Genomic DNA, 15,052 nt, shown 5'->3' with positions numbered 1-15,052 from the left:
ATCCCCAGAGCTCAATAGAAAGAGTCGGTTTGTTCATCAGAACTTATATGTGCCGTGGGAGTATGTGAACTTCTAGGTTGCATTCAGGGTTGATGTAGGTTCACCAACACTGTGACTTACGTAGAAGCATGCACATAAAATCCATGGGCAAGCGTTGCACTAGTGGCAGTGACTGACCTTGGGTGCCTTATGTCGTGGCAGGGGAACAGCCTGACTTGACTTGTTGTGTTCTGAACTTCTAGGGCTTTGGTCAAGTCGGTGGGCACTCTTCCAGAAGGCAATGGACCATGCCAGAGCAGCAATCTCTAACTTGGTAAGACACAGTCCCCCTGTTCCATTTGTCTCTTGGTGGGCTGATGATACTGCAGAAGAAAGGTTCAACAACATCCATGTCAGTATCAGAGAAGATGATGAATCCAAAGCAGTGTTAGGTGCTACTGTGTGGGTTGTGAGCCAAATGTCACTGTAGCTAGCTGGCCATGATAAGGAAGTGGTGTAAGTGGTTCGGTGCCGGTGGGGTTATCGTTAACTGCTACGATGTCTCAGGTCTCTCAGGAAGCTGATAAGGAGGTGGGGGGCAAGCCTTGAACAATGTTCCAGGAGGAAGTGCTGCTGAGGAAGCTGATTAAATGCCTATCAGGACAATCAACATGTGTTCTATTATGTTACTTTGGGGGTGGGGATTCAACCACAAGTCCAGCCTTTGAATGTGACCTGTGCTTTGAAACAAATGTGCAGGAGGAGGAGGTAGCTCAGAGCCAAGCCCAGCGGTCCTAGAGAGCTTGGACTGTAAAATGACCCTAGGCTAGGACTGCAAATGTGATGGTTTGGTCTCTGAACAAGCATGGAGGATATGTGGGGTTGAGGCATGTCCTCTGCAAAGTGTGAGGGAAGCCAAGCTATCAAGCAGCTGGGCAGGTAGACCGCTAGGATAGACTGCGGTGTTGCCGTTCCTGAAATGTGAGCAGCCAGCCACTTTGTTGCCTGTAACGTGGGCCAGAATGGAATTGCAGGTCTGAAATGACATTGGTTTAGTTTTGACCAACCAAGATGATGTCTGGTCTCTTCACCTCCAGCCACTGGAGGTGAAGTTTGAGAGTGAGCCGAGAACTGTGGATGAGCTGCTGAGATTGTAACAGGACTTGGGCGCTTGCTACCAGCTGCTTCTCCAGTACGGTGGAGGGGGGCTGCAGGACTGTTGCTCCCAAAAGTATTCCTCTGGCCTTTTAGCCAGTCTCCTGCCTGTCCCCAGCACAACCGTGGCTGCAGGCAAGTTCAGCGGCTCTAATGGAAGCTGAGTGGTTCTGCTCAGTGCCTGGCTACACCTGGAATTTTTAACTGTCTGTTCAAAGCAGCCAGCCTGACTTATTGACAGCCAAATGCTTGGCCTGTGCTGGAACAGTTTCAGATGAGCAAGCTGTATTTGGTTGGGAGCATAGGTGCAGCTGGCTGCAAGGACTGTAGGCTGGTATAGCAAACTCTTCATCACATGACTGTCTTTCAACACAGTTTGGTGGCGAGCCGATGTTGTACACACGCTTCAGCATTGCCCGGCAAACGGATGGAGACAATAGCCATGTGGAGATGAAGCTGTCTGCTGATGATGAGGAAGGAGGGGAAATTGGGAGACCAGAGCACCTGCACGCCAGCATGCCTCCTCCATGGAGGAGTAGCAAGAACCTCTGCTTCCTAGTCATTGCAGCTGTCCTCCTCCTTCTGATTGGTAAGGAAGGGTGGGTGGCAACTGCATGAAGTGGATTCTGGTATTGAGCATATCTGAGGCTGTTAACATTTGAATCTGTATTGTTTCAGGAGGTAATTAAAGAGCCTGGATCCAGGCTGCAGCCTGTTGTCACTAACTAAATATGCCTAGCTCAGACTTAAGGTACAGAATCGGCACAAAGACATGTGAAGTTTGACATTGGAGCTGTGACTTAGCTAAAGGGCAAACTGGTCTGTGTGGCAAGTGTACTGGTTTTACCTTGATTAACTCTTAACAAATCTCTGGAGATGTAGGTCAACATATCGGTAAAGCCTCTGGTGCTCCTCTCTCAAGGGTTCTAACACTGCCACCGACCTAAAGTAAGCATTCTCCTTCCTAAGTGGTGCTGGAGGGACTCTGCCAAGCACAAGATCAGATTGACAATGTACCTTAAAACATGCCAGCTCAGGCAAAATGTCGGGCTGCATATTCCTGTCTGTCCTTAGCTTGTCAAAAATGGTGAGAGAGCAGAGTTGCATCTTAACCCTGAAGCTGCTTTGCATGCACTTGTATGGTGTGGGGCTGGTTTAGTCGTCTTTCTGCAGCGCAAAGAAATACCTGTTCTGTCTGCAGGGTTTCTGATCGGCTACTTGAGTTACCGTGGACGAATGCAGAAGGCTAGCAGGTGTCTGGATGGAAGTGGCAAGTGTGAGATGAGTCCTACCACATCTTACTTAGCGGATGATGATGAAACTGAGGAAGAAGAGGTTCCTGGCCCACCTGTCTTCTACTGGCCTGAGCTACGAGCCCTGTTGTCAGATAAGCTGTCAGCCAGACATCTTGAGGACAGCTTGAGGTAACAGTTCCAGAAAGGTTAGCTACAGTTATGAGAGAGGCACAGCCTGTGAGCAGAAGTTGAGCTCCTTTGGAGAACAAGGGCCTTAAAGATGTTGTGGGGTGGCATGTGGTTAAACGTGGGCTTAAATGGCCCATCCAGCTTCAGCTTGGGTTTGCAGACTGGAGCACTGCAGTGCCTAAGCCATGCATCTGTTACCTACAGGCACAGAGCAAATAAGTACTCTTTTGAAGCTGGCCAGAGTGAAGATGAGAGCATTGCTATCTACCTTCATGACCAGTTCACCAGCTTCCTCTTGGATGAAGTGTGGAACGATGAGCACTACATTAAGCTGCAGGTCAAAGGCAGGTACGTTAATGAAGAGATGCAGATATCTTCCTTACAGCATGGATATCTGTAGTCTTGAGCAAACACATGATTTCTGCTGAAAGCAGTGCTGAAATTGTGAGCCAGTTACCCCTCTCCAAAGAAGGCCTCAATCTAGCCAAGAAATAGCTGTTCCTGTCTCTTCTCAGGCTTTCTAAATCCAGAGGGTTTGGTAGCAGCCCTCTGGATTTTTTCCTGGGACAGCTGTTTTCTCAAAACATGCTTAGGAAGTAGAGAGAAAACAAACTTGAGTAAAAACTCAGCTGAAGGGCAGATGCCCTGTGTGTAAAACCGTTAGCATGGGCAACTCTGTCTTGTCACCAAGACAGGTGTTACAGACCTGGCAGTGGCTCCTATAGTAGCTCAGGAGGGTATCAACAGCCATTGTGTTGGCTGACAGCTCATACCCTCATGTCTTACTTGTCCCTTCATGTCGGGGGGGAAATGAATTTGCGTAGCCCCTCTTAGGAGGGGACTAAGGGACTTGGAAGCACAGATTCTTTCTGCTACTTGTCTTAGAAATTAGCCTTCGTTAATGTCTCTGAACAACCCCAGAGATTCTTGCATGGAAGTACTGGGATGAGTCTGCCTGTTTCAGGTGCTGCATTGACTTGATCAGAATTGCTTGGACACAGACTGAAATATGAGAGCTAGTTAAATATGAAGTTTATGTATGAAAGAACATAACGCTGTCTCTTTACATTTAACAGTAGCAACAACAAAGTGTCTATTCTGCAAGATGGTAAAGAAGAGGAACTGGAGAGTCCCGATGCATATGTGGCATACAGCAGGAGTGGCTCAGTTGTTGTAAGTGACTCCAGAAGATCCTGGAAATGTGCTTGCACACTTATCAGGTGGCAATGTTCAAAATATGTCCCTTCAGGATGTGGAGTGTATAAAGCCCTCCCCAGTTAGAGAGCTGGGGAATGGTGGTGGATAGAGTGGGGTGAGGAGTGTGCCCACATAGTTTTATTACTTCAGCAAGATGCAGAAGTAACTGTTTAAACTTCTCTGCTGGGATCCAGACAGGAACCTTGACAGAAGAGCTGCTCCAACAGGCATGTTGCATGTGATCAGAGTTTACATTGCTGAGCTTGAACTCCCTACTGTTAACAGGAGTCACTGTTGCTGTGACTCTGTAGGCTGCTTCAAGTATCTTACCGGCATAGGACTACTGCATTTATAACCAGTGTTTCTGTTCCAGGGCAAACCAGTCTATGTGAACTATGGACTGAAAGCTGATTTTCGGAAGATACAGAATGCGGGTGTTTCACTGAATGAAACGATAATCATCTTCAGAGCTGGAAAAATAACCCTTGCTGAGAAGGTAAGCTGTCTGTGCCCCAAAGCCTGGCCAAACTTGGCAGGAAGCTACGCTGCCTCCTCTTGAAGACACACCTCTGTGCCTCAGTTCAGGTCTCTAGAACTCATGTATGTAGGCTTGTGCCTGCAGGTCTGGTCTTGCTTGTTTGCACTAAGCCTCCACGTGCAAGTCTGGACACCAAGACTGAACAGAGCTGGTTACCGTTCATGGTGGCATTCTTCCTGACCTCTGGCAGTCTTGTTGGGACAGCCAAGCATCTGGAGTGATGGAGCTGGCAGGCAGAAGGAGGCAGCCTGAGGGGGCTACAGGGTGCAGAGCTGGCTGGTATTGCTAGATGCAGCAGCAGGGCTGCTAGAAGTAGAACAGCCTTGCCTCCAGAGCACCTCTTGCTGCTGCAACCAGATACTTTCAAAGCTTGGCTGCAGTGTCTCACTTGGGCCCTTGCTGACTGTTCACTTGGACCAAGTGAAGGTGCTGGCACTGCATGCCCAGTCAGCTGCCTTGCATGTTGCTATAATGTTCTCTCTGTAGTGAGTAGAACCGAACAGCCAAGCAGCCTAGAGGATCCAAGTCCTTCTGTATGCAGGTCTGTTCTAGGTCTGACCCAGAGTTGCCCCTCAGATGAGTGCTCCTGGGGAGGCTGGGGCATAAGACTCTTTCCATTCAGATTCTGCCTGTCTGCATGCATCAGACGTAGGCAGAGCTGAAAAGTGCTTCTGCAAGGGGTGCTCACTGATTCTCCAATCCCCTTCCCACTTTTCAAACTGGTGTCTGCAAGAGTGCTTGTACTGGTGGTATATCGAAGGCAGCTGGGTTGTAGGTGCTTTAAACAGGGACCTGACTAGGTCACTCTGCCTCTATTTTCCATGTAAAGATGAGTGTCCAGTGGCTGCTTATCTTGTCTTGAGACTAACCTAATCTTGGGAAAACAGATGGAGCATAATTTAACATCTTTTTTCTAAGCTGCTCTGAGGAGCAAGTATGAGCTGAAGGAATCATAGGGTGAGACACTAACTGTGGAGTGTCCTAGCTGTTCAAAAGGGTGTTAAACACACTCTGCCTGGAGTAGGACTGAGCTGCTAGTATTCAGCTTCCTTGTATATCTATCACTATCAGGTAGCTGTTAAAATCTGTTGTGGAGTTGGGCATTGAGGAGCACAACCTTCACACCATTACTCCATGTACTTGCCTTAACTCCCCTTGCTTGCAGTGCAAATGTGCAGTTAATGATGTTCTTTGCTTCAGGTTGCAAATGCCAAAGAGGCAGGAGCCGTTGGTGCCCTGATGTACCTGGACCCTGACAATTATAAGAACACCGATGCGCTTGTCCCCTTTGGACATGTGAGTATGCAGCCGGCTCCCCTGTTTGTTGTTCTCATGAACCTTTCTCACTGTGGACTGCAGACTACAGCAGTCCTTCTGCAGGCCTCTGGCTCAGCAGTGCTTCATGCCCTTGTGTAGATGAAAATTGTTGGGCTCCTCTGACACTTGAGGACTCCTCTTGCTTTTCACAGGCCCACCTTGGAACTGGAGACCCTTTCACCCCAGGCTTCCCTTCTTTCAACCACACCCAGTTCCCACCAGTGGAATCTTCTGGACTACCTCGCATTGCTGTTCAGACTATCTCTAGCCAAGCAGTAGGCAAGCTGTTCAGGTAACTGTTTCTCCTGGCTTGCAGGCTAAGCTGCTGTGGCCCTCTTGCAGGGGTGAGGATGGTGTTGAGGTGCTGTGAGCCCAGGGAGCTCTCTGCTGGTCTCTGCTGTGTATCGCAGGGAGCACTTAACTGGAACTGGAGAAATGTCACTTGTGTCTATGTCTCATGTCTTAAAGACTGAACTTAATCTAGTGTTGGATTTCTCTTGGCCTCTGCATCCTACCTTTCCCTGCATAATTAGTGGTACAGGACTGCAAGCTGTTTCCTGAGCAGGCCCTGAACAAGGCTGCACCTGCAGTTGCAGGCTTGCTTTTTTCACAGGATAGCTAAATGAGGTCAGAGCTGGATAAATGAGTTCAAAGGATCTCTCTTTTTCCCTCAGCAAAATGGATGGAGAGGAATGCTTTCAGGATTGGAAAGGTGGGGTCATGGGATGTAAGGTGAAGCTGAGCAGCACGAGCAACATGACAGTGAAACTGAGCGTGAACAACGTTATGGTGGACAGGAAGATTCTGAACATCTTTGGTGCTATCAAGGGGTTTGAAGAACCAGGTAACAGCAACTGCCTTGTGGCTCAGTCTTGAGGGGAACCCTTCCTCTTTTATGATCATCAGAACATGACAGCTGCTCCCAGAGACAGCCACTTCCTCAGGGGAACCAAGACCTTTCCCTAAGGGTCAAGGAAAAAGCTGAACCGTGCTGCCAGGGAAAGGCTAAATGAAAGCAAGCGGTGTGCCAGATTCAGGGGTCAGACTCCATACTCTGTTCCTAGTACAGAAGCTCAAAGGTGCTTTTCTGATAAATGGTGTTTGCAATCTGAAGCTTGCAGCTCAGATCTTGATGTCCTCTTTATAGATCGGTATGTTGTGATTGGAGCCCAGAGAGACTCCTGGGGCCCAGGAGCAGCCAAGGCTGGCGTTGGAACTGCCATGTTGTTGGAACTTGCCCGTGTGATCTCAGACATAGTGAAAAACGGTAAATATTTGTGTAAAAAAGCATGGGGCTGAGAGGTGATGCAAGGTTAGCTCTGCATGTGTTAACATTGGAGAGCCCAGTTGCAGAATAATCCTTTGGGAAGGCATAGGGAGTCTGACAAAGCTTCCTGAGAAGCTATTACTTGTTCAACATAAACAACCTGTCTGCAGTGAGCATTCACATACCTTGTATCAGGTATGACTTGAATGCAAGAATGTCCTTGGATAACACACAATGCAAACCTCAAAACTTGAGCTGTCTATTGGACAGCCAGGCCTGAAGGTGGGAAAACACTGAAGTGGCTGACCAGCTGGAGCAGTGGGGGCTGCATGGTGGCACTTAGTGTGGGTGCTCTTGTCTCCAGGGTTAATTTTGGGCTCAGGCAGCTAAACAAAAAAGGGGGGAAATGCAGACAACATGGTTTTCCTACACAGCTCTGCAGCATGGGGGGGGCAGGGTACAGTGTCCATGCAGCCACTAGTGTGCACGTTTGTCTGCAGCAGCCAGAATGCTTCAGCTCTGAGGAGCAGGCGACTCATCAACCCAGGCCCTCAGTGTTAATCTACATCTTCATGGGGGAAGGGCAGACATCTCAGTGTCTCTCTTTTTGCAGAGGGCTACAAACCAAGGCGCAGCATCATCTTTGCTAGCTGGAGTGCAGGAGAGTACGGAGCTGTGGGTGCTACTGAATGGCTGGAGGTACTGTTTCTTTGACAGACTTCTGCGTGATGACTGCGCAGTTGTGATTTCCTGTTCCTGTGGATTAAACATCTGGTGTTGTACTGCTCATCTTAAAATACTTGTTTTGTTCTAGGGGTACTCTGCCACACTGCATGCCAAAGCCTTCACTTACATTAACTTGGATGCTGCAGTCCTAGGTAACCTGCTATTCTTAAGTTTCTTGAAACTGAGTGGGACCAGAATAGCTTGACAGATATCCCTTAACCTCCAGCAATGGGGGATGTGCCACAGGTTGATGCTGGGTGTTTGGCTGAAGACTGGCATGACTCCATGTGTTCTCCTGTTGTCATTGAAGCTGGGAGGTTGCTGCAGCCTAAGCCAGAAGGAGGGAGCTCTGCTAGGTCCCAGTAGACTGTCCTGTGTCTGTTGAAGATCCTTGGGCAACAAGCTGTAGATCAGTTGTTGCTCAGTCAGAGGGTTGAGCAGCTGTAGCAGTAGTGGTTAATGTGGTTAATCGTGCCAGCATGTCAAACACCCTTTCTTTTTTGCAGGTTTCAACAACATGAAGATTTCTGCTAGCCCGTTGCTGTACACGTTGCTGGAGAGAACTATGAAGGGGGTGAGTTGAGGGGTCTTGAGCTAATCAAGATGACTGTCTGGTTTTAAGGAGGAACTGAAAGCAGCCAGAGCTATGCTGGGTCACTTTCCCCAGCTGGCACCTTCTGAGGAGAACGCCCCATTTAGGAGACAGGGCTGAGATACTCTGGAGGGCCCTGTCTGAAGTCAGCTGGGCTCTGGGAGTTGCAGTTCACACATGCAGAATTTAAAATCAGCAAATGCCACAGTTCAGTGGGAGGTGAATGCCTGTCGTGCATGAACTGTGCCTGTGTGGAGAAAGGTCAGGGGAGCGCACCTGACTCTGGCATCTGCACAGCAATGCAAGCTCCAGGACGGACCTGGAAGCCCAAGCAGAGGTCAGAACAAGTGCGCTGACTGTCATCTCCGTGCAGGTGAAGGACCCAACAAAGGATTCAGGAACCCTGTATGACAGAGTTGGCTCTGACTGGGTAAAAACAGTGTAAGTATTGAAATCCTGCTATTTAGAAAAGCAAATATCCATAAAGGAACAAACTAAATGGCTTCTGCTCTTTGTGCTGGAGTGTCATACTGCTGTCTGGGGTGGGCTGTACCTGCTGCAATGGGATCAAGCAAGTGTGAACAGTACAACACTACCAGTACTTAGTGCTGCCCCAAGCTGCCTGTAGGCAGCCTAGACACCTTTTTGTAGGGCAAGAACAGCCTTGTACAAAGACTGGTGGTCAGAAATGGACGAGCAGCCCTTGGCACTTGGCTGGAAATCCTTGCCAAAACCAGTCTTGTCTAGACAGGGTAATCCAGTTGGCTCAGAGCTCGAACTCTAGGGCTTTTGAGTAGGGCTTTTCTCCTGGGATGTCCAAGCCAGTTGGTAACTACTCAATACTTCTCTTTTGCAGTGTTCCCCTTGGTCTGGATAATGCAGCGTTCCCTTTCCTGGCCTACTCAGGAATCCCAGTGGTTTCCTTTGGTTTCTGCAATGTAAGTATTGTCTGTCTGCCTGATGTAGTCATTCCATGGAAAGTCCTGTAAAGATATCTGCTCTTGAGGATGGCAAAGCACAAGGTGCTGTCCCAAGCTCATTGTCCATGCAGGAGCCTCTCTGGGGAAGGAGATGCAGCTTCTGGATCTGGTGGCTGTGGCAGTACTTGCTGCTCCTGGGGCATGGTTGGCCTATGATATCTGTTCCAGAGTCCTGAACATTCGTTTTTTGTTGGGAGAGGGGGCACTCGCTCTTCTGGAGGCTCAAATGCCAATGATTCAGAAGCTAAAAGCACTGAAAAGATGTCAAGCTGTTGTTGCTTCAGTGAAAGACTGTAGTATAGCCTGCTGGTCAGCAAGCAAAGCGCATTGGGGAAGGAGGAAGTACTAACTTGAATAGTTCAGGTCTGCTGCTGCAGCTTGGGGCTGGCAAAAATTGCATCAGCCAAGCAGCCTACCCTGTTACTGCGGGCGTGCAGCTGGGAGCCTTTCTGATAACAGCTTCCTCTGCTTATGAATGCTTGGATCTTGTTAGTGTCAGACTTGTTCCACAAAAAAACTTGAGTTATCTTGCCAAGAAGGGTTGGAGGGTGCTGGCAGCACATACCAAACTGGGTGCTGGGGTTTGCCCGCCTGTGCTTCTGCAGTTAACTCTGAGGGGGGAAGAGGTCTATATGGTTTTGGGTCGAACAAATTAGCAGTGTCCTGCTGATTGCTGGAAACTCTGAGGGACAAGATACAGGAGCTCTGTTCCCTTCCCCTGTGCTTTGAAGTTTTGCCACTCAAGTCTCACTACTTAACAGTGCAAGGAGATGGGAGGTGGTGGAAGTAGCAAGCAAACTGTAGTGGGAGGTGAAAAATCCTAGCTGGAGAAGCACTCTTGCCTAACTTCAGTGCCTTCTTTCTTGCAGAAAGATGAGGAATATCCCTTCTTGGGCACTACTCAGGACACTGTGGAGAACCTGAAGATGACTGACAAATTATATGCTCTTATGCGTGCTGCTACAGAAGTTGCTGGACAAATAGCTCTCAGGCTGACCCATGATCATGAGCTGTTTCTGGACTTTGAGAGATATGGTGAAGAATTGCTAGCGTTCCAGGAGAAGTTTTTGCGCTACGATCGGGATGTGAAGGTAAGAAAGGCTCAGAGTGCACTGAATCCCTGTAGACTGTTATGGGGCCATGTGCTAATAAGGCTCTGTTGCTGTTGGATACAACAGGGTGGACATCTTCCTCCTTTGGGCATGAGAGCGTAGCAAGATATGACCTGAATTGATGTTCCTTACAGAGCAGTGCAGGCGGAGTAGCTGTGCCAGACAGATTTAGCTAATTTGGCTGTGGTGAGCTCTTGAGGAAGTGGATGTGGATGGTGTCTCATCTGGTTATCATTTACAGCACAGTGCAGCTTTGCATCTCATTTGCACCTCTGCTGAAAGCCTACAAGAAACTGTGGGTGGGTAGAGACGTCACTGAGCTCAGTGACCTCAGAAGAGCCTGCCAGGAACTTGCTCTGCTACTTGGTTAAACTGGCAAAAAAAAAAACCCAACACTTTCTCTTGGTAAGAGAGCAGCAAAAGAAGAAAATCAGGTTTGCTAACAGCTCCTCCCTTACAGGCGCTGGGGCTGACCTTGAACTGGCTGTTTTTTGCCCGTGGTGACTTCCAGCGAGCTACAGATGCACTGAGAAGAGACATTGCAAGCAGTGACAGGGAAAACAGGATTGTCCGCAGAGCCCTGAATGACAGGATCATGAAGGTGGGTATCTGCAACTGGTTTTCCTTTCTTCATGAAGGAAGAGAGTGCTGGCTGGGATGGGCCTCTTCCTTAGCAGCCATGGGCACTGTGCAGACTGGTGTCTCTTCTGCTTGCTTAGTGTCAACGTGACTGACTTCCTGCGCTTGCTATCAGGAGAGGGTCTGGCCCTTGTAGAGCTGCTGCGGGAAGGAGCTGGGTGGGGATCAGAGGTTGGGAGCTTGCAATGGACCAAAAAGGAAGAACTTGGGAGGGGAGGCTATAACCCTAAATTTGCACCTCTACTCCAGGTGGAGTATGACTTCCTCTCCCCATACCTCTCGCCAAAAGATGCTCCCTTTCGCCACATCTTCTTTGGCAAAGGTTCCCACACCCTGCAGAGTCTGCTGGACAACCTGCAGCTGCTGAGGACCAGCAGGGACAGCGTGGATGTGAACGTGCTGAAAGAGCAGCTGGCCCTGGTGACCTGGACCATTAAAGGGGCTGCCAATGCCTTAGTGGGTGATATCTGGGATACAGACAACGAATTCTAGACATGGCAAACACTTGGTTAAGGTACAGGGTTAGGGAAACCCACTCCCTAACATGGCATTATTTTTCTGTAGATTTTCTGGCAACAAATCTTTTTTGACCGAAGTTGAGCATAAAATTTAAATCTCACCTTGACAAATTCACAGGAGGCAGTTTTAAAGCAGGTACTAAGATTACCATGAAATCTCCTCTGACCAGGCTCCCATCTGACCACAGTCTAAACCGGTCACCTACAGCTGCTTGTGGGGCTTGCTCTCCAGTGTACTTGAGAACTAACAGCTCAGGTGACTCCTGAACTGGTACCTTGAGTGGGGAGGTACCTCATCTATTTAGGGTTTTAATTGTTGGCCCCCTAAACCTAGTGACAAAATAGGGAATGGATTCCTCTTAATGCTTGTAATGAGGATCCCCTCTCTGGCAGGGAGCTGCAGAGTCCAACCTGTAGTTCAAAAATAAAACAACATAGTAATAGCCCGCAAGTGCTGGATTATCAGCAAGCTCTGAAGTGCCCAGCCTGCCTTACTAACCGCAGGGTCCCAATGATGTCTTGGAGGCTTGCTTCTGCCAAGACAGGTCTCAATACCCAGGGAAAATGACCCAAAGATTATCTAATGTCCCCTTTATATCCTTAGCTGGCACCTCAGTGAGTCCTGCAGCATTGAGAAACGGCTCTAGACTGGCACTTCAGACCTTGCTGCTCTGGGGCCTTTTGTGAAATCGAGTCTCTTGCTGGCCAAACCCTGTTTGACTGATGCCATTTTGCAGGATGACTCTTGTTTGGCACTGAGATATTTATTTGTTTATTTATTTATCAGTGACAGTGTTCACTATAAATGGTGTGTTTTTTTATAGAAGATAATTATCGGAAGCAGTGCCTTCCATAATTATGACAGTTATACTGTCGTTTTTGAATAAAGCAGCATCTGCTATTACAATCAAACATGATACTGGAACTTTGCATTTAAAATAATCTAAACAGGCCCCTCCGAAAAAAGTTTTTGAAAACTAGCAATTAAGCTTTCTGTGGCAAAAACACCCCTCTGGAAGAAACTTGAAGGTGTAAACCTGGTAGCAAGTCTCTGGATTGTGCTCCAAAATGATCCTTGAAATGCTGAAAACCCAGGTGGAAACTCAAATACTAGAAATTTGGCTTCCCTGTGGTGTCCATGCCCCTCTGCGGGCTTTGGACTCCCTCTTTGCCCCGCTTTTTGGATGCTGTGTGCTCACATGGGGAGCACAGCTTCCTTCCTGGCCCCGGTGGAGGGGTCGCGGTCGCTACGTAGCCCTAACTCCACCCATGGTGACACAAACTTCTTGTACGTCAGATCAGGCATTGGCCCAATTTTTAAATGGCAGCTTCCTGCAAACTTCCAGTACCTTATGTATCATGAAATCTAACTGACATTATCGGGGGCAGTGTCTTCCATAATGTGTAAAGAACAAGGTAGTTTTTGCCTACCACGGTGTTATATCGGAGGCAGTGACCTCCATATGTTGCACTATGGGTGTACGTAATTATCGGGGACAGTGTTTCCCATAATTGTTCTATACTTATCATGCAATGTCATCTGTGAAGCTTGATGGTTAGTATCTAACGTGGATCAATTTCCTGCAGTCCTATTTTTTCACTCTCCTGTGGTGATGCAGATACAAACTTCAGTCTGTTATGTACTTCCCTAGGCTCTACCTTCTCTGTAGGCTAAACTGTTTCGAATAGCTGTGCTGTCTTGAAGTGGCTTCCTGCCTCCAGTCATGGGACTGGTGCTTGAATGTTTAGCGGAAACTAGGCTATTTAGACTGTGTGCTCTGTGATTTAGTAAACTTCCTTCAAATCAGTTACAAAGACTTGGGGAATTAAAGGTGAATGTAGGGCTTGGGGCTGACTGCTGGCTGGAGGGCTCTGGTCACCGCTCTAGATGGGCGTGTGTACAGTTAAGAGGCTGGCCTGCTTTGGCACTGGGATGATGCTGGTGCGCCTGCATGGGAAGCTGCTTGCTCCCCAGGTCTCACTGGCAACTCCAGTCTTGCCTCCTGAGTGTTGTGTGGAGGGGGGGGAAATCTGTGGCACCTTTCTCATGGTGCCCTTCTGCTCCCTGACCTGGAGCTGAACACTGCTGCTGTGTGACACCTGCTAAACTGTGCTGCCTGTTCCCAAAAAGCAGCTAGCTGGCTGTCGCCAGCCCTGTGCTCTGCAAATAGTTTGATCTGGCATTTAAACCTGAGCCCCAGCAGTATAGTCCTTGAGAGAAAGAACATTGTTCAGCTGGAGCAGAGACCTGGGCCTCCACAAGGAATGGGTGAGGACAAGCCCCCAGCCTAGTTATTGAGCTCAATGTTTGCCAACTTGGAGGGCTGGACTTTCATCCATCTCTAGAAGCCTGATGCCCAGGCTTGTGCAACTCTGTTCTTCCTTAACTACCCTGCTGTCTCCCAGGCATGTGTACAGCCCTGTCGGTGTTACTGTTTCCTAGTGACACTTCTCTGGATGGCATTTAAGAGGTGCTGTCTGGGAGTCCCCACTGTAGTGTTCGCATGCATCTTGATGTCAGACTTAATCATGCGCTTTATAGCCAGCAAAGACAAAGCCTGTCTCCTGGCTAGGCAGCACAACCGTGACTACTGGGATGTCGGGATGCCTTGCTCAGTGCTGGCATCTGACTGGTGTGGAGTGCTAAGCTCTGTTTCTGGGTTACCTGCTGTCTGCTTAAATAAAGTTTTAAAGCTTGAACACTCAATTCCTCTCATGGGTTCTTGCAAAGCCACCATGCTGTTGTGGCCACGGGTGAGCTCAGGCAGCTGGAGGGAGGCTGCTCTCCTGCCCCCTCAGGGCTGGTAACTGGCAGCCCCGGCACCATCTTGTTGATGTGCAGTAGCAAGTCCAAACTTCACCGTGCTGCTCGGCTCAGAGGCCTGCCTCACTGGGCTGAGAACTCTAGCAATGACATGGAGGAGCAACATATGCAAGCCCCCCGGACCCCCTTTGCTTTTCATGGCCGTGTCCTGCATGCTGCCCCTTAGTTACCACGTTGACCCTAAAGAGCCTGTGGTGCTGGGGTGGATGTCGGGAGGAGGGTGAAATGTCAGACTTCCCACTGGCTGTGGCTTTGCAGGTCTCTGCTGGTGAGAAGGGGTCTGGGCAGGGCTGTGGGTGGCCGTGTCTGTGTCCCATGAAGCCGGAGCTGTCCCGTGCCTTGTCCTTGCCCCTTACTACCACCATGGAGCTCCCTGGGGTTGAGGTGCAGATGGGTATTCGGTTACTGAGAGAGCTCTGGCAGAGCGGGAGCTGCATCCCCAGCCCCAGGGGCCTTCTCGGGTGAGACTGCACCGGTTTGGGGCTTTGCATTTTACACAGGCTCAGCTTTTCTCCGCTGTCTTCCCCCATCCCAGGTGCCATCTCGCCTCCTGCTTTACCGATGCTGTATCCCGTGAAGATGCACCGCTTGGGGTGGGAAGCAGCTTCTCCAGGAGCCCTGCTGGCTCCTGATGGGCTGTCCCGGCATAGCCCTGGTCCCTCCTCTTCCAACAGGGGTGATTTACTTGTTGGAAACACGTTGTTTCCCGCTCCTCCCTGCCCAAACCTGGCAGGGCTCCTCTCCCTGCGGTGGCTGTGCAAAGCACCCCGGGAGGCAGGGCCGG

The 15,052-nt window shown here is 49.3% G+C and overlaps 1 protein-coding gene across 1 annotated transcript; it reads left to right on the top strand.

Moving 5' to 3' along the window:
- The first annotated feature begins 280 nt into the window (after positions 1–280).
- TFRC (transferrin receptor) lies at positions 281–11,518 on the top strand. The gene is made up of 18 exons (XM_009587046.1): positions 281–313; positions 1,510–1,723; positions 2,336–2,558; positions 2,763–2,906; positions 3,635–3,731; positions 4,129–4,251; positions 5,494–5,589; positions 5,763–5,902; positions 6,285–6,454; positions 6,758–6,877; positions 7,491–7,576; positions 7,692–7,755; positions 8,110–8,177; positions 8,569–8,636; positions 9,052–9,133; positions 10,045–10,266; positions 10,748–10,888; positions 11,176–11,518. Exons 1-18 carry the CDS (start codon positions 281–283, stop codon positions 11,416–11,418), a joined length of 2,334 nt encoding a protein of 777 aa, XP_009585341.1. The 3' UTR covers positions 11,419–11,518.
- The last annotated feature ends 3,534 nt before the right edge of the window (positions 11,519–15,052 follow it).

The sequence above is a fragment of the Fulmarus glacialis genome, unplaced genomic scaffold (genome assembly GCF_000690835.1).
Source record: "Fulmarus glacialis isolate BGI_N327 unplaced genomic scaffold, ASM69083v1 scaffold20001, whole genome shotgun sequence".
Classification (NCBI taxonomy): domain Eukaryota; kingdom Metazoa; phylum Chordata; class Aves; order Procellariiformes; family Procellariidae; genus Fulmarus; species Fulmarus glacialis.
Note: the sequence above shows the minus strand (reverse complement) of the source record. Positions and strands in the feature narration are given on the sequence as shown.